At 37.0% G+C, this 25,035-nt stretch overlaps 1 protein-coding gene across 6 annotated transcripts in view; it reads right to left on the reverse strand.

The window, feature by feature from the left end:
- Positions 1-134: 134 nt before the first annotated feature.
- ASAP2 (ArfGAP with SH3 domain, ankyrin repeat and PH domain 2) overlaps positions 135-25,035 on the reverse strand; it is an 84,234-nt gene continuing 59,333 nt past the window's right edge. For 2 of the 6 annotated variants that reach the window (XM_074538113.1, XM_074538118.1), the window contains 16 exons: positions 24,659-24,707; positions 24,384-24,550; positions 22,912-23,045; positions 22,084-22,178; positions 20,253-20,442; positions 19,742-19,827; positions 19,427-19,542; positions 18,910-18,977; positions 18,015-18,128; positions 15,001-15,256; positions 12,449-12,610; positions 11,414-11,582; positions 10,032-10,099; positions 8,280-8,389; positions 4,369-4,491; positions 135-2,778 (listed from right to left, as the gene is read on the reverse strand). In XM_074538113.1, coding sequence (XP_074394214.1) covers positions 2,704-2,778; positions 4,369-4,491; positions 8,280-8,389; positions 10,032-10,099; positions 11,414-11,582; positions 12,449-12,610; positions 15,001-15,256; positions 18,015-18,128; positions 18,910-18,977; positions 19,427-19,542; positions 19,742-19,827; positions 20,253-20,442; positions 22,084-22,178; positions 22,912-23,045; positions 24,384-24,550; positions 24,659-24,707 — 1,982 coding nt within the window. In that variant the 3' untranslated portion in view covers positions 135-2,703. The remainder of the gene's footprint in view (positions 2,779-4,368; positions 4,492-8,279; positions 8,390-10,031; positions 10,100-11,413; positions 11,583-12,448; positions 12,611-15,000; positions 15,257-18,014; positions 18,129-18,909; positions 18,978-19,426; positions 19,543-19,741; positions 19,828-20,252; positions 20,443-22,083; positions 22,179-22,911; positions 23,046-24,383; positions 24,551-24,658; positions 24,708-25,035) is intronic. The other 4 variants (XM_074538114.1, XM_074538116.1, XM_074538115.1 and 1 more) reach the window with 4 other exon arrangements.

Raw genomic sequence — 25,035 nt, forward strand, 5'->3', positions numbered from 1 at the left:
TTTTCTGTTCAACTAAAGTTCATAAGAAATACATTTTTTCCTCAAGTGATACTTGTTTGTATTTGTCATTTTTGTAAATTAAAAAGAACAATATTGCATAAGCAATATAAAGGAACAGAAGAGAAGCAGAAAAAGTGATTTTAAAAGTAGTTTTATTTTTCCAGACATTTGACTGGTTAACAAGAGTAAAATTTATTAATCATGCTCTAATTATAAATCACTGCATCCAGGACATTGAAAATAAGAGTTGATTTTAGGTTATACAATATATACAGTTGCTCTGCAACTAAACAAAATAAAAACAACTGAATTGAATATTATACATCTCATAGCATTCTAAGCTGCATTTTAAGTGTCACTTGCTCCTTTTTAAACAGTTAACACAGCAACCTAATAGTCTGTCTATTAACAGATTTTTTGAATCAGATTTGAAAAGTTGTATGAAATATGCCAACATTTTGGACTTAAAATTCTTAATTTTATATTATAAATAGATATCTACAGGCTCTAGAATTTCATTTTTCTCTGCCAGAGGAGAAAACCTTTTGAGAAACTCAGAAAATCAAGGGATAAATTTTGCTTAGCTGCTCTTTATTGGTCCTTGGGATTTTACCTGTCTGCACTGTTAGTGCTATTAAATTGTAGTCTACAAGTTTCCTGGTCTTTAAGGGACCGATGAACAAAGTTGTGACATTTTACTCTATTCCTCTTCTAGCAGAACTCAAGGGAAATTTGTATCATTTTTAATGTTACGAATTGTTACATACACTATAAGATTCTGTGTTAAAAATACTGTACATTAGGAGATCTGTGCAAAATAATATGCCCATTTACTCTCTAGACTCTATCAGGGATAGAAACATACAAAATAGTGTTGCAAACTGAACGCATCAGTAAGTGAATAAAACTGTAGTGCTAAACTATTACTCTATCATTTTACTGGGAACTTTGAAAATACAGACTAATTTGCTTCAACTTGCAATAAAAATATCTTGAAACATTCCAGTTTGTTCCCCATTTATACTGCAGCAACAGCATCTAGGAAGTGAAAGTTACACATCGACGTGGCTGTACCCACGCGCCCGAGGCATCAACCAACGGTACCATTCAGGAAGGGTGATACAGGCTGAGATCAGTGTTGCTCTTCCAGCATTTCTGCAAAGTGGTTCTCATCCAAATAAGCACAGATGTGGTGGTGGCCTGTTTTCCATTCCTTCCAATATGAAATGGCCAATTTAAGCACCATTTACCAGAAATTCAAAGCTCTCTTGATAAATCTAGAGATACAATGCTCACATAATGTGATCAAAGCCAATGTGACCTAGACATTGATTTTCTGTATCCTATGCCTCAGTTGTTTCCTGTAGCATAAGCAAAACCTGGTACAATTTCACAATACACAAACATCAAAATGATGTCAGATCTGTATTGGTGTTTTAAATTCCATCAACCACCTGGGAACTATCCATGGCCTAGCTTTTGTTCACAAATCAGCAAAACAAGTTTAACAACAGTGTAGCTACCATATATGTGGGTATTCTATATAAATACAGAGTGAGTTGGCAAACTATCATTGTTTGCAAGGTAGTGGCACGCAAATTTCATAAACCAGAACATAACATAGTGAACTCGTGAGGTGTCAGGCATCTTATTGACCAAGGATAATTACCTACATGTTCCACCAAATATGTTCTCTCTGTGAACACATTGCTGGATGATTTAAAGAAAATTCAAGAATTTAAAAAAAAAGTCTTAATGCTATAATGAGACAGGTGTAAGAAATGTTCTGCAATCCATCATCATAGTTAAGTACATTTCAGGAAGTGCAGTTTTCAAATCCTTGAGTTAATGTAGTAACTCATTAATATTGCCATAGTTTAGTTAACCAGCAGTAGTCACATTAAATGACCAAAATGGATGTAACATACATAAAGAACATTCAAAAAACAGGTTCTACACACATGCAGCATAGAAAAACAAAACAGTCTAAAGCTCACAAAATTAGAACTAGAAAGTTCAACGACTAACACAGATTTCAGATAACTTTAAGCAAATATCTACATCCATTCTGAAAGAAAGAAGTTTCTCCTGTGGTAAACTGAAGTACTTTTTCACTTTCACCTGGCCAAAGACACATAATTTAAACAATTTCTTCTGCAACTGTTGGCATCCTTGATGACAGCCAGTATGGCAAACTACTAAATGAGTCCATTTCAGAACTACAGAGCAGCTTGCATGTTTTGGTTCCAGCACTTCAAATGGTGTCAAGAACTAGCTAAGTTCACTGCCCTGGTAGATGCACACACAATTTCTTTAACTGGGGAAGCAACACTGAACTGTTGTACTGTCATGTTACAAAAGGGAGATTAAAATTACAGTGAATTGATCGATAAGAACATTCATAATGTTGTGATATTCAGACACGTGGATTTTGATTGTTAAAGCTTTTCAGTTCACCTTGAAAAATACAGGAAGAATTGTTTTTATTTAAAAGTGTAAACTGCTTATGAGAAATTTTCACGTAGAAAAAAGTTTAAAAGTCCCCAAACCAGAACAATGGCAATAAAAAAGTAAGCTACAGTACCTAGGACTTGGGCAGTGCTCTGGCAAGGTGGCTGTGGATAGGTAGGTGAAATGAAATACAACAAAACTTATTTCTGTGACTGCTGGAAATGAGAAATGTCTCCACTTATCAGTAGCAATCTAGTCAACAATAAAGTGCACAAATGATACAGGGAAAGCTCCTTTCCGACTGGGATCTCCATCAATATGACCAATCTGAAAGAGTCCAGATATTTTTCAAGTTAAATCTCAAAATGACATTTCAGTATCACCAAAATGAATACCAGTGACCTTCCTGCCTATAGCATAAGCCTCCCACCAAATCTTTTCTGCAGTAGTGCTAGTTTTCTTCTGCCAATAGGAAAATTCAGTCCTACAGGGTGCCTGTTTTTCAGCTGTACATTGGGTTTTTGTTAAATGCAAGTTTTATCCAGTTCTTTGAATATACAACATCTTACTGCAGTACCACTGCTGCATAATTCCAGTGCGATCTGTAATGCCTGGCAGCCCACGCTTGGCCTCTGTTGTGTTGCTCCTCTAACCATCACTGTGAGGCAAAAGGATGAATCAAGCTTCAACAGTTTCAGGTTTTAGATTAACCTATTTCTGTTTATACAGCATTATTGTCAATTTAGATGCAATCTGAAGCTCTGTTCTTCACTAGCTAACAGATTAAGACAAGTGTTTTCATGCACAATAATTTTCCAAGATTTTGCTTGAGCCAATAAGACTCTGGAATGTAAAAACTTGAGATGGTTTCCCAGCTCAAACAGACTCAGTCCTAGTCATCTGAAGACTGAGGACAATACAAAGCTCTCCTCTGATGCTGTCCTGGGGTGACTTTAGGATGCTGTATTGTATTTGTACCCCCATCCATCTGTTTAGCCCAGAATTAAGTTCTGCACCTTTAAAACTAGATCTGAGCGCTAAGGGAGGCAGAAGAAGAATTGGTGGAATGTCAAAGGAGACTGTATTCAAAACACAGAGATAAGAGCTTCAGCTCTCTCTCAGTGTGTGTTGTTTGCAGCACAGACAGTGAGCAGGACAGAGCTCTCCTTTGCTTGTAGTTACTTTTTAGGTAGCTGAGGAAGACCAGTTCCCTGGACTGTGGCTTTTCTTTTTCTTGGAACTGTTCAGCCCTGCTTCAGACCAAAAACCCAGAAAAACATGGGGAGCTCACACCTGTGGCCCACTGGGGCCTGGGATGCTGCATTTACAGTGCAGGAGGGACTGATGAGAGACTGAGTGAGCAGAGTCACACCCCACAAAAAGGACCCTGAATTTCCCTCTTCAGAACAATGAGAGGTTCCATTGTTTAATATTACTCATTTTTTCATGTCTGTGAGTACTTTGCTTGTTAAATAAACAGGTTTTTCCACTTTTCTTGAAGGAGGTTTAGCTCCCAAACAGGTGGGGGGAAGGGCCACTGAATTCTGCCCTTTAGGGAATATCCCTTTGGAAGTTCCCTTCCAAGTTTGTCCCAAACCAGGACAGAAACCCACTGCATAGCACCTCCAATAGCAGACTCTTAAATTGCTGGAACTCTGCCAAAAATTTTCTGGATCATGAAGACCATGTCCTAGTGTATTGTGAGCCCTACTAATCAGATTCCTTTTTTTTTTTCTTCCGTGAATGAGAAAAGCTTGTCTGAAGTTTGACTTTTGAAATTTCATCTCCAGTTTCCATGAGATGAAACTATTCTCATTATTTGGAAACCCAGCAGGGGATCTTCTGAAGTGAGTATCAACCTCTAAGATTTAATTTCTTGCTTTCAAAGTGTGTTGACAAAAAATGCAAAATACTCACCCACCACTCCTGATCTTCTTCACCATCAACTACAATAATATCTCCCTCTGCAAAAGTCAGCTCATCTGGGTTATCTGCTACACAGTTGTAAATTGCTTTTACTCTCTTGGGTTTAGTTTTTGACTGAAATGAAAAAAAAACAACCCTGAACGTAAATAATACAGCACAAAATAGACAGAGTAGACTTGGAGTTTCTTAAAGAAAGTTTCAGAACTGCTTCCAACTGCTGTTTTTCATAGGTTAGAGTTCAGCTATACCTTTTATGCTGGGTGCTTATGCTTCAGGCTGAATCTGGCACCACCCAAAGCTTTTTGGAACCACTGTGCCAATAACACAGGCCATGTTTCCCTAAGAAATTCTCCATTTTGGCTCACCCAAACCTACAGAGGAGTCACCCTCTGTCCTCAGAGCTCTACATCACTGCAGTGAGCATGATTTTGTTCAGAAGACGGGGTGATCAAAATCTGTGCAAATGTAACAGCAGCAGCATTATCAGAGGGAGGCCTGAGCCACCTGCCAATATGTTCCTTCTTAATTTGTTAAACCCATTTCAGTAGTGTAAGAACCCACCAAAATATACTCTGCCTCCCAGCAGTGCTCTAAGAACTGCCAGCCACAGAGTATTTTGGCAGCTCTTTCAAAGGTAGAGTTTAGTAAGGAGAGGCAATATTCCAGTATGGCAGTGGGACTCAGTCCTAGCTATGTTCTGAGCAAAGTGATATCAAAATTGTTTCACTCTGGTTTTCTTCATCTCACACCTTTCCCAGTGCAAGCCAGTCTGCTGCTGCATTTCTTTTCAGCCTCCTCATTCTCTGTTGCAGACCAACAATAATGCTGCCTACACAGCGTTTCTGTGCAGAACAACCCAACAAGTAAAGAGGCTCAAGGGCTGGAGGCAGAGTGTAAAGCTTTCCACCATGAGTCCATCCTTTTCCCAGCCACAGGGAACAAAAATCTCCCCTTTCTACCCTAAAGTGTCAGAGCAGAGGGGTGAGTGCCATTTAGGTCAGAGATGGCTGCTAATGCAGCGGCTGTTAGGGACACAAGTTCCTCATGGCATCAGGAATACATGGCCTCATCACCACACTGGAGAGCTCCCTCAGTGCCTGCTCCCAGTCTCTAGTTAGGTCAGCCATGGAGCAGACAGATGAAAAGGAACAAGAGACCTCATTTACAACTCTCATTTTCTCCATCAGCAAAATGCTCTGCTGAGGACAGAACTGCCCAACAGTCTCTTACTGTGCCATTGTGCTAGAGCTGAGCACCACGCAGAGAAAAGAGGGAATGTGGATGGGGAAGGATGGAGGCAGCATGATTTTTATGTTCCTCTAGAAGCATTCATTTGCATTCTAGTATAAATTGTCTAGTATAAATTCTAATAGAAATAAAGCTGTGGCCTGCCCAGGGCAGACACAGCCTGAGGCTCTCTCATCCCTGGGAGCTGCCAGCCTGGCACTGCAGCACTGCAATTTTTCCAGATGCTCCCTCTCAGACAAATGACAGTCTGAACCACAACCACCTTTTAGGTCAAAAGGGAAAAGCTTCACATCAGTACAACAGTGATATAATTACTAACTTCAAAATGCAGAAATTACAGGTATTTCTTGTTCTTTAAAAGGCAAGGGAATTAAAATAGATCTCATTCCCAGAGGAATAAAATCTTCTAGGGAAATTTCCCATGTATCTACAAAATGGTTTCAAAAATCTAAACATCACATTGAGGGAAAAAAAGAAATCAAAAGGTGAATCAGGAATTTCCACCTGATAAACAGGCTATTGGGTAAATGCACTGTGTAGGAGATAAGCCACTGGCTAAATGTGCATGTACAACTAGACCTGTCCTTTCTTTACTCAAGGAGCATTTCTGCATTCGTTTTCTAAACTTGGGCTGGCCTCTGGATTCCCTGGCAGGGTAAAGACATAGCAAAAAAGCCAGGAGTATAAGGCTAAATGGAGTAATTTAGCCAAAGAACTTTAGCTAGACTGATCCAGCTAAAGCTCTTTAGCTGAGGGGCCCTTGACTAAATCTCAGCTAAGATGCTTTAGCTAGATTAATTTAGCTAAAGCATATTAACTAGCACACACTCCTGAGCCAGGTTTTCCCTTCATTCTCAGTCCTATGACAGAAGAAATTCACCTAGATGATTTGCTCAGTGACAGAATCCACCTTATTGAAGACCTAGAGAGAGCTGGAGAGTCAGATATGTTCTTCGTATTATGTGCAATTAATATTAAACATTGAAGACACTGACCCCAAAACTAGCCAGCACAGCCCATTCCTTCATAGCTAAATCAATCTGTCCTATTAAAAAAAAAAAAAAAGAAAAAAAAGCTACAACTTCAATTTATACAGAAAGTCAAGTTAGGAGCTGTTTCAGATGTGCTGGAAGGATGTAACCAGTGCTTACCCTTGAATCCCAGCACACACAACAGAAATTAAGATCAGAGTCCAGTAGCTTCACAAAGTTAATATGACAACATAAGAAATTTACACTCCTTAGACCATTTAATTTTTTGTGGTCTAAAAAATGGAAGTTATTTTAATGCAAGACAGACAGCAGACAGTAACTTAGTTGAACAAGAGTGGGGGAAGCAAGAAACCAGAAAATTTTATACTCCCAACTAATGCAAGGTGATGCCTCTGAGGCTTCTCATCATTATCAGATGAGAAACAGGTAACAGGGGCTCTGTGTGCTCAAGACCAACGGCCAGGCTATGCTCACAGACACACCCAACTCTGTCCTGGAGAGCTGCTATTTCAGTGGACATGGTTAAGGAAAAATGGTTGAAGGGGGAGACACCAGGGAATGAAGGAAGCAGGTGCTTTCATTACAAGCCAGTAATAAGACCATTACAGAGCCTGGAACAGCACATCTCCTACCTCTCTGCTCATTATTTACTACTGAAGCACACTCATGCACAGAATGTGTGACACTGCCCAGACCCAGTCTCACACAGCACCTCAGAAATGTATGGGCTCTACATATTGTGATATGCTTCCTGCAGAGATGTCCTGTCAGGATCAAGGATATGGATCTTTTACATCTATCACACAAGAAAGCAACATAAAATTGAAGCAAGAACTAAAGACCAAGTTAACTACACATAATGTACAGCTCCACTGACATCTGGAAATACATCCCTTTATCTACACCAGTATAAGATTACAGGTACTGACACTACTATGTGTTACCATTCATGGTCCTAGATTAAAAATAAAAAGTAAGAGTATAAAAAGGCCACACAATCAGATCAAGAGTCCATCTAAATCCAGTATCTCTTTTCTAATAGTCACTTAAGGCTGGGGGAGGATGGAGAAGAAAAATATAGAATTAACCACCTTCTGCTGGGGAAATGCTTACCAAGAGATTTCTCTCCTGTCACCAGGTGAATGTTGAGAATTGACAGCACAAAGGAACAGTTACTTTTGTTTTGAGCTTGACTCCTGTTAGTCTTGTTTGAAGTCATTTCACCTACCTACATGAACAATTGTCCATTATAAAGGCACAAGAATTCCCTTATCACGTACTTCACTGAAGACTGGGAATGAAGCCACATGTTACAAGTGACTCACCAAGCTCATCTACAAGTCACTAACTCCTAAAGCTTATCTATCTCCAATTAGTCAACCATAATTCTGTGGATTGTGTTGGTCACATCTGGACATGAACAAAGAATCCAACTGGTTTGGTTTGCTTTTTTAAACTTAAAATCACATACTATCCTATAGGAAATTCAAGGAAAAAAAGTTTTTGTGACTATTTAGTACAAGTCACACAGATATTTTAACACAGGATACAGGCCTTTTATGTTTCATGGCTCTCACACTTTTACCATGGCAGGACACACTATCATGTCTACAGTGTGTTTGATAGAATGCAGATGAATAAAATCAAACATTTTGTACTTACTATTTGTGATTTCCTTGGCATTGGTGCTGGTGGCTGGATTTGTGCCAAAGTATTTGTTGTAGAACCAGTCTGTGTTCCTGGAATGTCACATACAGAAGATGACTCTCCTGCTAAGGTAAACAAAGCAAGTAAATATTAGGCATGCTTCCCAAAAAAGGAAGAGTGATGGTACCAATTGAAACCAAACCAATTATTCTTAAAAGTATATAAATAATTTTATATCCCATGAGTATTTAGTTTTTACTGGTTCTTTCTAAATAATGGAACAGAATTCTATCCTTTTCCTTACCAAAAAGGCCACTTTTCCCAAAGACAACTACCTAAGACATTAAACAGTGCAGATATGCTAAGAGAGATAAAATAGATGGGGGCAGAACCAAATAACCTGTTCCTCCTTTCCTTCACTACAGACTGCATGCTGTTATAACCTTTCCTTCCTAGTAAAGACCATCATTATCAGGGTGCTGTATCCTTCACAGGAGACTCCTGCCACAGATGGCAGATAGCCATTAGCAAATTCCTCTGGGATATGTCAAGAGAAAATGAAAGAGAATCATAGTAATAACAAATGAATATAAAATATACAGTAGAAGGGCAAACAAGGTAAGAGAAATTCTACTACAACCACCACAGAATCTGCACAAATTTCACTGTAGAGATTTTATGGAGATTGCATTACTGTCATGTCCCAAAGTAGTAGTTACTTTTAACAGCAAAAACCACAAAATGAATAATGAACTCTGAATAATGTACTCTGTTTATTAACATGAAAAGAGCGATACCAATTTGCAATATAATTAAAAGTGGCACTATATAAACTCTGGATTTTCAAGGCAGAAACACATTTTCCTATTCTAAAATGTGTATCTGACACCTTGTTTATGACATATGCAAACAACAGTGCAAACAAAAATGTTCAAAATGCATCCTTTGTTTGAGTGGGTTTCGAGGTAAGGTTAGGAAAGCTAAAGCCTAGCTAGAATTGAATCTGGCAAGGAATTCAAAGATAACAAGAAGGGCTTCTATAAATCCATAGGTAGCAAAAGGAAAATTAGAGAATATGTGGACCCATTGTTGACCAAGATGAGATACTGGTTACAAAGTACATGGCAAAGGCTGAGCTACTGAATGCCTTCTTGGCCTTTATTAGCAAGACAGGTCTTCAGGAAACCTGGTCCAGACACCAGGGGGAATCTGGAGCAATGAAGTACAAAGTTCTGCACCTGGGGACAAGCAGGCCACACACCAATATATGTTGGTGGCCACCTGGCTAAAAAGCAGAACCAGAGGCAGTGGACACAAACTGAAACACAGGAGCCTCTGTCTGAACATCAGGAAACATTTTGTCAGTGTGAGGGTGACACAGCACGGGGACACACTGTCCAGAGAGGTTGTGGAGTCTCCATCCTCTGGGCACAGTCCTGGGCAATCCACTCTTGCTGACCCTTCTTGAGGAAGGGGTTAGACCTGATACCCTGTGGAGATCCCTCCCAACACCAACCATTCTGTGATTACATTTATTACATGGTCCATGTTGACTTTATGTGGCCCATAGCTCTGCTCACACTAAAGAACTTGAGGCATCAGGGCCTACACAACCACAAAGAGAAATAAGAAGAATGTTGGCAGTGATTATATTTAAATGTGTAAGGTAAATGAACAGATTAAAGAAAACCTCAACAAACCCACACTCTCCCTTTGATTGTTATGACAGCTTAATTATAATAAAATAAATCTCTAAACCACAATTACCAGGTTGTTGTAGAGAACCAAGTCCTCTGGTCTGCCCTTTGGTTGTCAAGCCAGATGACTTCTCAGTCCTATGCAGAAAGTGAGAAATTGGTCCATTTCAGAAACAAACAAGAACTTGTAAAGCAATAATACAGAGTACTTTCCAAATTATAAAAGTCTTGGCCTTTTTTGGTGACAGCTATTTTGCTTTTAAAAGAACTACTTTTCTTCTGTATTTCTGATTAAGTGAATTGAAAGTTGCACCCAATTTTTAAAAAGTAAGGCAGAAAAATAATACAGGTTTGGTTAATGCAGTTCATGTCTTTTTCTGAGATTTGAAGTTCCTTTCACTGTTATTTTATTTTTTTCTTAAAATTATGCATCCATATTAGTCTGTACATTATAGAAAGCTTCAACAATTTGTGTCTACCTTTTAGGTATGGTACATGCACAAAAAGGGCTAGAAAGGAGCTTAAGGGTCAAGGCTGCTTTCATCTTTCAGTCCCAATTTGGAAATGGAACCTTATTTCTTCCAAAATTTGCTCAAAGGCCCTATTTTCCAGACTTCTCATTACCTTATTATCTCCCCTGGTTCCCACCTCAGTATTTCATTTTACTGCAATGCCCCAAACTGAACACAGCAGTCCTGCTGAGGCACCACTAGTGTTCAGACAGTTGAGAGAATTAATTCCTATCGTTTGCAGGCTAAGGTAAAACTACATTCTTTAACTCTCCCACAACAGCACTAGGTCATCTGCCTTACTTACAATGTCCTTACAGATCCTTCTTCTGAGGACTTTTTCTTACCCACACTCTGCTGTTCTCCATGCTTCATCCCTCTAGTTGATTGTTCTTAATTACTAAGAATGACACCCTTCTTTTCCCTTGACTACTCCTTCAGTTTCTCAAGGATGTTTTGGATATGATTCTGTTTTCCAGTGCATATGAGCTTCCTAACTTATTTTTCTGCAAATTTAAAAGTTTTTTTTTTTTCTTTTCCGGGTCTCTCTACTTCTGCCACAAATAGAAAGATTCAATGGAACAGAACTTATACAAAGCACGTGAACAGTAAATGGCACAATCAGACATTAGGTCTCATTAACTCCTATTTGTTACTAGATGAGAATAAGGAATTGAATATCTTTTATGGTTTTTTATCTCCATCATAGCTAGGTGTTCTGGAGATATTCAGATAACCTTAAATCACTAGGCTGTCTTATTTTTACTGTAGTATTCCTTGATAACTGTAGTATTCATCTACATCCTTAGCATCTGCCTTCTGTTCATTCCCACATGAACACATCATTGCCAAAAGCATGCATGCTTTATTGATGATTGCATGTTATAGATATATTAAGTTACTAAAAATGAAGTATATTAAAGATTAAAATGACATCAGTTACCCAGAAACAGGCTTTCTCTGAGAGATTCTGCTAGGAGGTTGTGGAGGCAGTGGTGGTGGGGTTGGCTTGTTTTGTGGAGGAGCTGGCTGCTGTTTCGATTGCTGGTTCAGAGCTTCTATAATGCTGGCTGTCTTTGCCACTGGAGGTGGTGGTGCTGGAGAAAGTACATCTATATAGGAAAGTTAGACAGAAACATGGAATTAAATTTCTATTTACCATTTCATTTCTTGGGTTCTCATTACAGGTTCCCCTGTTGCAGGACGTATGTAAGAAAAATGCTTTACTACATGTAATGAAAGGAGGACCTCTGGAAAATGGTTTACCTTTTGTTTCACCTAGTCAAAGCTGGAGACCTCACAAGCACTTAAATTTATTCAAGCATTAAAGTGCAAGCAAAGAAAATTATTACTGAAGTCAGTCACATTCTTGAAAACAGCAAATCAGAATACATTTTTTAAAGTGCTAATATTATTTGTCCAGTCAATGCCTTCAGTCTGTGTTTTATGGAAAAATAACCAAGTGAGTAATATCTGACAAATTTTATTTAGAGGAACATCTTTTCTTAAAATCTTGTTGTGATTCACAACTAACAGCAGACTAGGTTTAGCAATTAATTAAAATTGCTATTGAATTCTTAAAACCACCAAAACAGCAGCTGGCAATGAATTAAAACATCCTTTTGCATTCCAGTGGTCTGCAAGAATCAAGCAAAATGTGGAGACACAGCCCCAAGCCTACATGTAACACTCACCTTCACAACTAGTGAGAAATACAGCACAAAAACTATACATATAAGTATATAAAAATAAAATGATGAGCCCTCTAGCTGTAGTAATAGATGGTGTTTCCTGCTGACCCTGCACTACACCGTACAGTACTCACTGGAGCATCAGAGAAGATAGTTTGTTACTGGATGGGAACGATAGGCCAAAGCTACAGTCACCAAAAGAGGAAGTATGAGTTGTGGAAATGGAAAAATAAGCCAACTGTGATTAGATACAGTAGAAGGGAGAACAGAGGAAAGTGGAAACATACTTGTAGATGTTACACGCAATGGCGGCACAGGGGGATGAATAGCTGGTGGATCTGATGAAGACCTCTGCCTGCTTATACTTTCCACTCCTAAAGAATTTGTCTTCCACATTGCATTAGATGAAGAAATTGTCTGAATACCACTGCCAAGAACTGAAGGCTGAACTAAAAAGAGAGGAAAATACTGCATTATTATTATTACTTACCCTAAGCACAAAGTGTTAATATTCACACCTGTGCTTTCAGAAATGGTGTGGATAGACCACTATATTCAGCAACACTATATTCATCAACTATAGTCACTGCATCCTGATGGAATGTCAGAGCAGAAATCAGTCTGGTTTTAAAAATTACAGAAAAAATCAGCCAGAAACTTCTAACACTTTACCTAAACAAAATTTGTCTCCAGTCATTACTTTAAAGTGCATCAATACTTGAAATATATCAATACCTTCTCAGTAAGAAGGCAGAAGGCACATCTTGCTATCTTCTTTAATCCCTGACTGATAACTGTAATTTTCTCAGATACTGCAAGAAAAGGACCTCACTCTTCCACAAGCATGAGCACATTGCTGACTCAAAGTGAAACATCAGTTTTGACTTAGAAATAAAACTGTAAACCTGAATTTCACTCAAGCAAGAAGCTATAATAACTAGTTGTGAAACAGTCACAAAGTACTTCTTCAGAGCCTCTTAAATTACTTCATTCTGAAGAGCTGCCTCCTTTTCATAAAACAGTCTACAGGCTTTCTTTATAAAGCAAGTATTTTGCACATATTATGCCATTTCTCCCTACTCAGCACATGAGTATCATATTAAGAAAAGATGAAACAGAGTAAGGTATGAACAAATACTAGGTTGCAGGGAAAAGCATAAAAGGCTCAGAAGATTTGGAAAACAGCCTAAAGCCATGAGGACAAAAGAGCAATAATACACCATACGTAAAACATTACCAACATCAGCAATTGACAAGAAGCTATGGTAAATGATACCATTATAGCTTTTAACTAAGTATATAAATTAATAGGCTAATACATTGCTAGAGTAAAGAATATGAGCTAATAATCATAGGCAGGCAGCATTGTCTTCATGGCATGAGTTGTATTACAGTGATGCCAAGAAGTCTGGGGTTGGGAATGAAATTAAAATGACACTTCTTGAAATGTGTCATTTAATCAAGGGCAAACTGTATGGTTGGCCATGATTAAAATAATATCAAAGGATAAAACAGTCTTTTTAACTATTCAATTTTTTACTAATTCAGAGAGAGAATCTAACAGTTAAACAAACCAGGCAAGCTCCTTGAGTCAATTTTCCTGTTTGGCAGGGAAAATATTACTTTCCACCAAGTGAAAAAATGTTGTCTAGATATTAAGCTTAGACTTCATGTGAAATGTCAAAGTAATCCCGCCTTGGATAAGTTTTACATATAGCTAAAGTTCCCCCAGTCCCATCCTACCCTTTCCAAGTAACCCAAAATCAGACTTTTCTGTTCTCAGTTTTTCTGCCCATTTAATGCAGCCATTCCATAACTGACTTTTCATATTACACAGAAGAGAAGTTTGCCATCTCAGGCACAACCACTGGGGCATGGAGTCCTGCATTCTGACCTCTGCACAGTGCTCCCAAAGGCAGAAGTCACCCATGTGTGCCCAGAACATTTCTTGATCATATCTCCTCTTAGGGAGTCCAAATACAGCACCATAAAATACCATCTGTTTAATAGTAACTTTTCTTGAATTGAATACATAAATTTAGCCTCCATGAAAGATGGTGGATAATAAAGGTATTACAACAATGAAACACATTGAATATGAGCTCTACTAAGAGGACCTATTCAGATTTCTCTATGTTTCTTTACTGTGATGCAAACAGATTACATGTGAAGATAAGAATGAAGTTCACAGCACCAGCTTTAATGGTAGATTTTGCAAGCACACAGTGCTCTGAATCAGGATGAGACACATACTTTTACACTGTTCTAATGATCTAGGGACAACCAGTAATTGGCAGCTGTGTTTTCAGTCAGCTATCAGGTTGCTAAAATCATCCAGTTTTCCACATCATGACACTTAGACTTTTATTTCAACAACCCTGAAGCACGTATTTATTAAGAGAAGAATTTTCAAGGTTAAAATCTCATGCTCTGCATATACTCTCCATGTTCTGAGGTCTGAAACAAAGCTTCATGGCAGACAAATGCTATTGAAATTTTATCTTTACAGTGAACCCTGACAATGATGCCTTCAAGAAACAGAAGTATGAAAAGACTGAATATAACAAAAAAATTGATGAGCTACATTGACTGCAGCCATCCTTTTAATAAATGGTTTAACTCTGGTGAGGTTATCTGGGTATTGTTTTCCCAAACACAACTGTGTACTGCCTTGCAGGTATACCAATAATCGAACTCAGAAGACATTATGTAGATTCACGTCAAGGATGTAAAATAAGGCCAGTATTTACCTGTGCTAAATAAGAGAAAACCTATTTTTATCTCTCTCTATAAAAGTTATGATGGTATTCTTCTAATGTACAATTATATTTTCTAGTACCTTTGCCAATATTCCTTGGAGGTAGAGGAGGTGCACTACTTGTAACAGGTACTGCAGGCTGAATGGGAGGTGGGCTGCCACTGAGTATTGCTCCATATGTTTCATTCTGTAATATACTTGGCATAAATCCTCTTTGCTTGTCCTTAGCAATGTTTGCTGCATCTCTTGCCAAGGATGCTACATTAGGCTGAAGTTGGTTTGATCCAAGCTGGTAGAAGCTGACAGGCCTGTCCTCTCTCCGGTTGGGACTGGGTTGCTTTAACACAATAAAAAAAGTACTCATTGATATCACATTACTTGCATTTATTTTATGTATTAGTTAATAGAAAGTTATTCGTTCCTAGAAAGAAAAAATGGTGTCTAAAATGCATTTCTGTTGCTTTTAATACATAACCTAAAACCTACATTCTGCCCTCTTCAAGGCAAAAAAACTGTGAACCCTAACAACAACAACAAAAGATTTAAGGTGAATTGCACTTCAAAACTATTAATATATTTTAATTTCTTCTGTAGTACACTGCTACAGGATACCACTGTATCCCTATACACACAAGGCTATACTTCTACAGATAACCAGAATAGATTTTCAGGCTGGATCAAATAAATTTTTCCTGCATCAAAACATCCAGCAGTATTTGCAAAATAAATAAATAACTGTAGGTCCTAAGCCTCATCTGAAGCTCAGCAGAGCTAAATCCCAAATGGATGATCATGATCCCATGACCCAGACAAGATTTCATCTAAGTATTCTACCTGCAGCTCAGCCTACAACAAATGAGTAGCCAAAACTTCTCTTAAACTCTTTTTATCTCACTAGTATTACTGGGTAAGTTTGGGAGATTACTTCAATTGGCAGCTGGGATGGAACATTGCTCATCCTACACACATTATCGAATTCTATCTGATTAGCTGGTTTTGAGACTTACAGCAATCCTCTGCACTTAGCACTATTCCTCCTGTTTCAACAGCAGGCATAGTCATTACTATTATCAAGTGATAATTAAAATAGCTGGAGTTACAAATTCAAATGGCTAGTACAGTAATGGACTTTAACAATCCACAGCCCAGAGAGCATAAATATACCTTCAGAAATAATGCTAGATAAACATGCCATACTGACATATTGTCTGTATGAAATTAAAATAACAATTTATAGTAATAGCATTTAGGCAGAATAAAGATTTACATCAACAGTATCACTAACAAGCAATTGATTTTCCTCTGAATACATTCAATGATTACTTCTGGATTCATCATGTAGGGCCTTTAGATCTGTTATAGCACAGCATTATAACTCCAAGATTTATCAGAATTATGTACATTATAGTCCCTACCCTTGCTTTGGCTTAGCAGCCTCACTCCTCATTGGCTGACACTCTCCCTTCCCTTACCTCTCCACTGTCCTAGTTCTGGGACTTGTTTCAGCCCACACCTTCTTCTGATTTCTAAACTAGCAGAAGTTCTTTTTCATGTTTATGATTCAGCTTTTCACTGGCTCACCAAACTGAAGCAATTCAGTACAAGGGACAAATGTGTGCCAGAGTGGAGGCAAAAGCTGAGGCAGGACCAGGCAGCCATGGTGTGCAACAACAGCAGAAACCAGTTGAATTATCTTAACCTTCTTTTAGGTTAGAGTTTCTCATATATTAAATATTCTGGACTAAAATAACTTAAATTTCAGACATGACCTCTTCTGACATAGATTACAAAATCTATTCAGTTGTCTTACCAGCAAAATACATCCAATAGCTTGACATTTAAAAACAAAACTCTGATGTGATCCTAAGCAACAACAGTATTCACCCGTGCGAACAATGTAGTCACAGACACTGGGACTCTGTGATTAATAGTCTTTAATCTCCTTTCAAAAGTCCTTGGAGTATAAACTTACTAAGAGTGGGCAGTGAAATAGGAGCTTCATAATTTTAGCCACACTGTTGAGTAGCAGATATCTTCCTATATGAGATAGAGCTCAGGGATTAGGCAAAAACCCCCCCACTTACTGCAGAAGGCAACTGGCAACAATGAAAAAGTGAAGGACAAGAACAGATCAAAAAACAAATCTAGATCATGCCAGAAAGGGATTAGCATTTGTAAAGAACCAAAAACTTTTGCACTTGGAAAACATGAGACCTCTAAAGGTTTCAATTAGTTTTATAAAAATGATCATCATTACTATTGTTACTATCTGGAGGGTGATAAAATATATAGGAGTACATAAATATGAGGATAGAGTATGCTCATGCAGAAGAACTGGATCTAGCAGCTCATAGATTTCAGAAATTAAATTTTGAAAACGCAATGAAGTTTCTGTGCTATTGAAATGTTTTGCAATATGACCATCATTCAAGCCATCTGGATATGGTCCTGGGCAACTGGCTCCAGGTGATCCTGGTCTAACAGGGAGTTTAGACTTCCAACCCCAACCATTCTGTGATTCTGGACCTAAAAGTGCCACAACTCCACTAGACATTTCAGGTTTGTAAAGCATGAAAATGAAAAATTCTTTTATACATGAAGATTCAGAATTAAGACCCTACCCTGCTGTTAATGGATGCAGCTTATTTAATGTACAGGTTCAGTTGAAGACAAAACAATGCATAAACTGTTTTAAAGTTAGAGCCATTGACTGGAGATATTTTACAAACATGAGGAGATAGTGTGAGGTGCCTTCCATTGTAAAGGCAATTTTCCCCGTTCATGTTGGATCTGCATCACAATCAGCAGATCTAAATATTCCTGATATATTGAAACCAACTATTAACTTGATTGAAAAGAATATATAACACATGGCTAATAATTTGGGACCATATGGTCATTTTTTAAGAGGAAAAAGAAGACCAACCATAATTCCAGAAACAACAATTTAAGCTACTGCATTTTACTACAGAGGTTTATTTCACAATGTCTTCATATAGTAAAAGTAAAGTTATAGTAAAAGCTAAGTTATTGAAATAATTATGAACATCACACTTACACATGCATGTGTACACAAAAATAATATTGATACAAACCTGTAGCTTTTCATCCACATCATCATCACTTTCATCCAAATCTTCATGAAGTAACCGCCATTCATATTCTACATGAACATGAGAATTAAATCTTCCAGACAGTGCTTGAGTAAGCTAAGGAAAAAAAAGATGACTGTTGACACTTATATTATGGGCAGTACTTATTTAAACAACATATTTAAAATCAAACAAAGTCCACAAATAGGAAGAATCTTGATTTCAGCAATCTGGAAAGTTACTGCACTGAAGTAAAGTGAAATTATGCTGCGTTACCAAATATAACACAAATAAATCAAAAGTAACTAGACATTTCATTAACCATTGTAGATCCATTCTCCATTTTGTGATAAGAAGCACCACATTGTATTTGCTCTGATTTAGAAATTGCAATTCAAAGAAATTAACTGCAATGGCAGTTTCCTTGAATCCGAGGGACTTACTAAGAAGCTTTGATCCCCCTAATACGATGGGGCATCCACAACTTCTCTGGGCAACAAGATAATTACCTTCATCAAAGCCTTCACTCATAAAAAGTACTTTAGTAATTAGAGGAGATGCCAGACACTTCAATTCATAGAATCATTCACGTTGGAAAAGACCTTTAATATCCAGCCATGAACCCAGAACTGCCACATGCACGACTAAACCATAGCCCTATCTACACCATTTCTGAATACCTCGAAGAAAGGCGACTCAACCACTCCCTTGCATCTGAAGAAAAATATTGTTTTCTTCTTAAAAGCATATAACTTTATATAAGCATATGACCATTTCTGAGGACATAACTGTTTCTACTACATCGCTATTGCATCTGGAATAGATTCACTGAATATTCAGCTGCAAACTGTTAAATGATCAGACATGAAATGCACACACAGAATGACACAATACTCACCAATTCTTCACAGTGAGTATGTTTTAAACGTTTAGCTATATCAAGTGGTGTCTCTCCTGCTTCATTTGCTATATTACAGCAAAAAGAGAAATGCATGATGAGAGATGTCACTATAACATGTCCATTACTAAAGACAAACCTGCATAATAAAGTACCAGAGCAACACACTTGAAAACTCATCTCTTTCCTTTATAGGTAGGTCCAGCGCATATCAACCCTCAGAACATGACAAGCAGTAGCAATTAAAGATGCCATAAATATATATATGAATGATAGCCATGAAATGGCAGTATATAACTTGACAACAGCAATTAAAAATCTAAACCTGTTTAAAAACTAAGTGTAATATATAGGTCAATTTCAAACTTGAAATAAACAGTGAATACTGATTCTCTGATAATGAAGATTTACAGAATTATGATAAACAATGGAGGAGAAAACGCACTTATTCCAACTTCACTGTTTCCTTTCTGAAGCAATGACAAATAGGAAATTGAAGTACACATTACCCTTTTACCTATTTCAATAGAAGCCTTCCCTCTCAGCAGCAGTTTGAGGCACTCAACGTTGTCTGTTAGACAGCAGTAATGCAGGGCTGTGCTACCTTTACAGGTTTGCTTATCTAGATTGCCACTTTTGGAGTACAAGAAAGAAGAAAGGTAATTAAACATAAGTTTCCTGATCTATATTATTAAGCTACTCTCATTAGAAGATTTTCAAAGAATAAAATTACATTTGCAAATACAGCTTTAGTACTTTAGTAATTGTATTTATTTAGCATTTATATTACTTTACATAAAAGCAATGTCAATATTTAGCTTTCCATACTTACCTGTTCTGCACTAAAAAGTCAACTATATGAAGGGATGTTCGATCAACTGATCTAACAGCAAGGTGCAGTGCTGTTTCATCTTGCTCCTAAGAATAAAATGAAAAATGATATTTGTTTCTTCTTCTTCTGAAGAAGAAATTTTAGTAAGACATTAATTAAATCAAATTAAACATGAAATTTCAAAATACTCAAACAGGCTACCATTAAAACATCTGTGAAGACTTACTGTGTCCCTTTTGTTCCTTTAAAGTAAATAAATAAATAAATGAGTTGAAAACTAATGGATTATTGAATGCTTTAATATTTAATGTTTTAATAAATTTAAAATAAGATAGTACTTGGAAACAATTTTAGATTAAACTGTTTAATATCTTCTTTTTTATTGTTAAATTACATCGTTAAAATTACCTACATTCAGAACAGTGTTTCAGATATTATTTCAAATAATTTTTAATTAATGAATGCATATTGCACTTACAACAACTTGTCTAATAAAATTTACAACACTTACATGACCATTGGCCAGTGGAATTTTTTCTGTGAGATCCACCCCATCAGCATACACTTGAACTAACCCAAGAATGTCTCTTGATTTCACTGCTTCACAAAGAGCATGCAATTTAGCTGCATTGTCTGCATGCTTCTTCCTTGCATATTTTCTCTCAATATACTTGGCAGTAATGTAATCTTTTCTTGCATTCCTGAAATTGAATGTGATTTACTTCTATAACTTTCAGCTGAAGATACATATTATCATTTCCATAAATACATGCAAGTCATTTGAAATCCTTCATTATGATAATTTTTCTTTTTAAATATGCATGTAACCATGCAGTCTCATATTTCAAGTATGAAATGTAGTTAGAGAAAATGAATCAAATATCCAATATGAAGATGGACCATGAATTTCTCCCTCCAAACCCTGAGATGATGTTGAGATCAAGACTATCCAGCTCTATGTACAGAAGATACATCAAAGCTTCATAACGTTGGTTTATGCTGCCTTGCAGGTTTGTGTTTACCTGACTTGGTACTCCTACACAAGGAGGGGATGGAAAGGGATGGAAGGCATGGGATACCAAAAAAAAAAAATCTATCTTATACCTCTGCACACCACTATCCAGGCCTTGAATTTGAATTCACAGGAGTATGTTTTTTAAACTCTTCACCACAACTGTAACAGGGAGGATGTGTTGGAACTTTTAGCAACATTTCTAAACCAAGATGAAAACTTAGTCCACCTGATCCAGCACAAATTATCACTTCTGCTGTTGATGCCCAGTAACACATCTACTCCTCTTCCCATCACTCCAAGACAGGAGTTTGCTTGCCTCTCAAAGGCAGCTCTTAGCAGCTCGTGGGATAAACACAGCATTGCACAGAAGACAATTGACAAAGTCATACCACATCATCTAGATACTATGTAATGGGCAACAAGTAAAAAAAAAAAAAAAAAATTGAATCAATGGATAACTCTTGTTCATAAAGCATTTGATAGTAGTCAGGTTCTCCTTTCATTAAAATAGCCCAAATTTTGATAATTTTTGAGGTATCAAACGAAATTATCTTTTTAAATACAAATTTTTAGAAGTGTTCTTATTATATAGATTCAGCATATGGTAAAATTATTAGTAATTAAAATTATTAATATTAATACTCTGCATTATTATTGATAGTAGTAGTCCAAAATTCTCTAAACTGCCTTGTTTAACACTGGTTTTGTCAGAATGCTAAAAATACACCTAATGTAAAATTAGCTTCATCCAGAGCCAATTCTTCTGGGTTTGTTTCTGCATTGTTTACTGGCTCTTTCATGATGAGTAGTATCCAGCCAAGTAGGCAGCTGTCCTTGCTGTATCTCTGCCATCCCTGTTCAGCGCTTTCGAGGAATTCAGTTAAATGTTCTGTCTCCATTCCACACGGACTTTGGTCCTAGGTGTAGTTTCTAAATGCTGTTCTGTATCTTCCAAGTAAATGTGCACTTCTTTACAATATTTATTTTGTTTTCAAATAGCACAAAATGAATTGCTTTGGTTTTTATCCCTATCCTTGTATGACTTTAAGCTTGCCAACAAGTCACAGTTAATTTGTTTCTTTCCCACAAACCATGATTCAAAGAGTTGGTAAGATATTCCTTACTATTAGAGTAGCTACAGCCAGATAAAACTCAATAAAACAGACATGCAAAACATCAGAAGAAAGGTTTACTCCTCATCTATAAGACCATAAATAAGATACTACACATCTTCCATGGCCTGCCAGTGCAAACCATAATGGCACAGCCCGTTAGCAATATTAAATTAAATGCCTGCCTTTCTCAGAAGTAGTGGTTCTTTACTTACATATCACTGCTTGGATTAGGTTTGACCACCTCATCAACTGGAAGACAGAATTCCATAATCTCATTAAATCCAGCATTCCCAATATTCTTTGCAAGCTGTTAAAAACCAAAATCCCACAGTTCAATTAATAAACATGTTCAGTTATTAGCCACAGCCACAACAAGGGGAGAACAAGGGAAAATGGCAGTTGGGACCTCTTATTTCTGGTTCCTTGGCCTGCTGCTATGTCAGCAACAACAAACAGATTAGGGACTTTTTTTAGATGTGAATTTTCAACTGGGATTTAGTACATGAACAAATAACTGCAGAATAATCCATTAAGACACCAGTTCTTACAATAAATGCAAATTCTCTGTGCTGGGTAAGAACACACATACAAACTGTCACGGAGCAGCTGATAAGTGGTAACTTCTTTGTGCAGCAAAGCTGAATACATTTTTTTCCTTTGGGGATTAAAAGTGGTCTTCTAAAACACTGCTAAATAATTAATGGGTTAAGTATTTGTGAAGTCCTCCAATTTTTAATCTGAAGCACATTAATATGCCAAACAGCTGTGTTCTTCTAAAAAGCAACTCAGGATAAAAAGATTTGAAAATACAAAAAATATTAAGCCTCTACTAATTTGAGTTCTAAGATAAGACAAAGTTTACAGTAGGACACTATGTTCCACAAGGTTCCAATAAACTTAAAAAATTAAGCTTTCTTAAATTGTGTTTATCCAGAGACAACTTCAGGATGAGAACAGCTTGCTAAAGTGACAAAAAATATACTTGTGTTAGAAGTATTTTACTTCTACTATTTTTAAGTTAATAAAAGCAATTTGATTACCAGAAGTTCAGATGTTCCCAGCACATCTAATGTAAGTGACTGCATTCTGGAATAATGAACACCAAGTTCTCTATGGATTCCTGAGCATTCAATGCAAGTTAAAATTCCCAAATTTGTTGAAAGCCAGGTAGGATCTGTAACAGAAGGCACCCACAGAATTAAAATTTATTCATGCAATTATTTATCTAGAAAATGCAGAATATACAAATGACATTCTGTAAAATAAGATTCTTGTAAATTAATTTTTTTTGTTAATTTATGTTTTTACATTTACTCTACCAGGAAAAAAATCCAGGTCCTTTTTTAATGCTGAGAGAAGTGAAGAGGAGAATTTTTATTTTTGTGAAAGACACTGCTATCCAAGGGAGCCCATTAACCACTCCAGTTTGTCATTCTTCAAACAACTTTCAGGAACTACATTTTCCCACCACCAATATAAGGGTGTCATACTCTCAACTGGGAATACAGGTGCAGTTTAAACTGAAATAACAACATTTACAGGTTGGGGTTCTTTTGTACTTCAAATATAGACTTTCAACCACATGAAGCAGAAGTGATTCAGAAGTGCACACACAGCCCACACTACAAGATTCTCACTCAACTACTTCAAAGACATCAAGGCTCATCCCTCTCCTTTCATAGCCCTTGAAAGTCTTTTCTCCTGGTATTTTGCATTTACTACATCATTCCCTCATCTTCCAGCCAAATAACTCATTTCTGAAGATTGAGACAGCTTAGCAATTAATTTGTTTGATAAAGGTTTGTTAGTTGCCATTTACACTGTCCTTTGTAAGACAGCAGGCCTGACTCTTCCCACAGCCCCATACAGTACTTATGCTGGAATAACTATCAATTTGTCAAGTGCACACAGCATCCCAGCAGATGTTTGCAGCTACACTTCTACATCAAAAATCCCTAAGTCCTGCAGTGCCCCTGCAACATAAAAGAACACAAGAAACAGCAGCATCTTAAAAATAATTTGAAGAAGGTTAAAGCAGAAATTCATTGATGAAGAAAACCAACACTGCAAACCACAGTCAGCAGGAGCATTCTTTTCAAAATGGGTATAGCCTTAGACATATTCCCTGTCTCACTTAGTCAAACATGATTAAAATAAAAAGAAAAAAGGTGTATTAAAAATGTTCAAGTAACTTATGGCTGCTCAGTTTTACCTAAATCTTACATTATTAACCCATATTTTATGTAAGTTCATTTGATTTATGTAAGCAAAAGCTACAATTAGCAAAATACATGGGAGAAAAACAAGCTTCTTAGCAACTTTTCTCCCCTCTGATAATAAGCACATAGCAAATCAATCTTATTAAAGTAGTTCCATTAAATTGTTAGCATATTCTACTAAGTGTATAATTTTTGCGAAATAATGAGTAAAAGTGAAAGTATAAAACATTAGCCTAAAGATTCTCATGAGACAAAGAATTTTTACCAATTAGAAATATGCTTAATTGAGTCACCTTGTGCTCCACAGTCACAACAAACATCATTTCCAGTCATCCTCTGGACTTCAGATATAATTTCTTTTGTCAGTTCCTGGACAATATTATTTTCTCCTGTGTTATCATCTCCTTTGAATGCATTATTTAAAGCTTCCTCTTTGCTGTTTTGTAGCACAGATGTCCATCTAAAATGGCAGCAATATTTTGCTATTAAGTGTTATGGCACTTCTGAAGTTCAAAGTAAGTCTCAGTAGATCACCAGTGTCAACAATAAAATTAGCAAAGTAACTCACATTTGACATTCCTGTTCATCCTCTGCTTGAAAGTGGTATGTCCTGTCGTCTGCACAATAAATAATTCACATACTGATTAAAAAAGGTTATTGAAAAACTCTTCTTGCAGAAATCTCTCAATGAAATCTAAAATGAATTGATTCCTAAGGTCTGTATTCTCATCACTGGAGTATGTTGACAGACAAAAAGTCCATTTAAGAAGTTTCACCTTACTACCCACAGTTCCTGTATGATTATATCTGTGTTTACACAAGGTGGCTTCCTGCATTTTAAACAGAAGCTGCTTTCCTCAGTCCTGTGTTTTTATCACATAAGCAGCAGGAGAGCAAAGGAAATGTTCCATGTTCTGGATATAACCTCCATCATCACAAATATAG

This window comes from Zonotrichia albicollis, chromosome 3 (assembly GCF_047830755.1).
Source record: "Zonotrichia albicollis isolate bZonAlb1 chromosome 3, bZonAlb1.hap1, whole genome shotgun sequence".
Classification (NCBI taxonomy): Eukaryota; Metazoa; Chordata; class Aves; order Passeriformes; family Passerellidae; genus Zonotrichia; species Zonotrichia albicollis.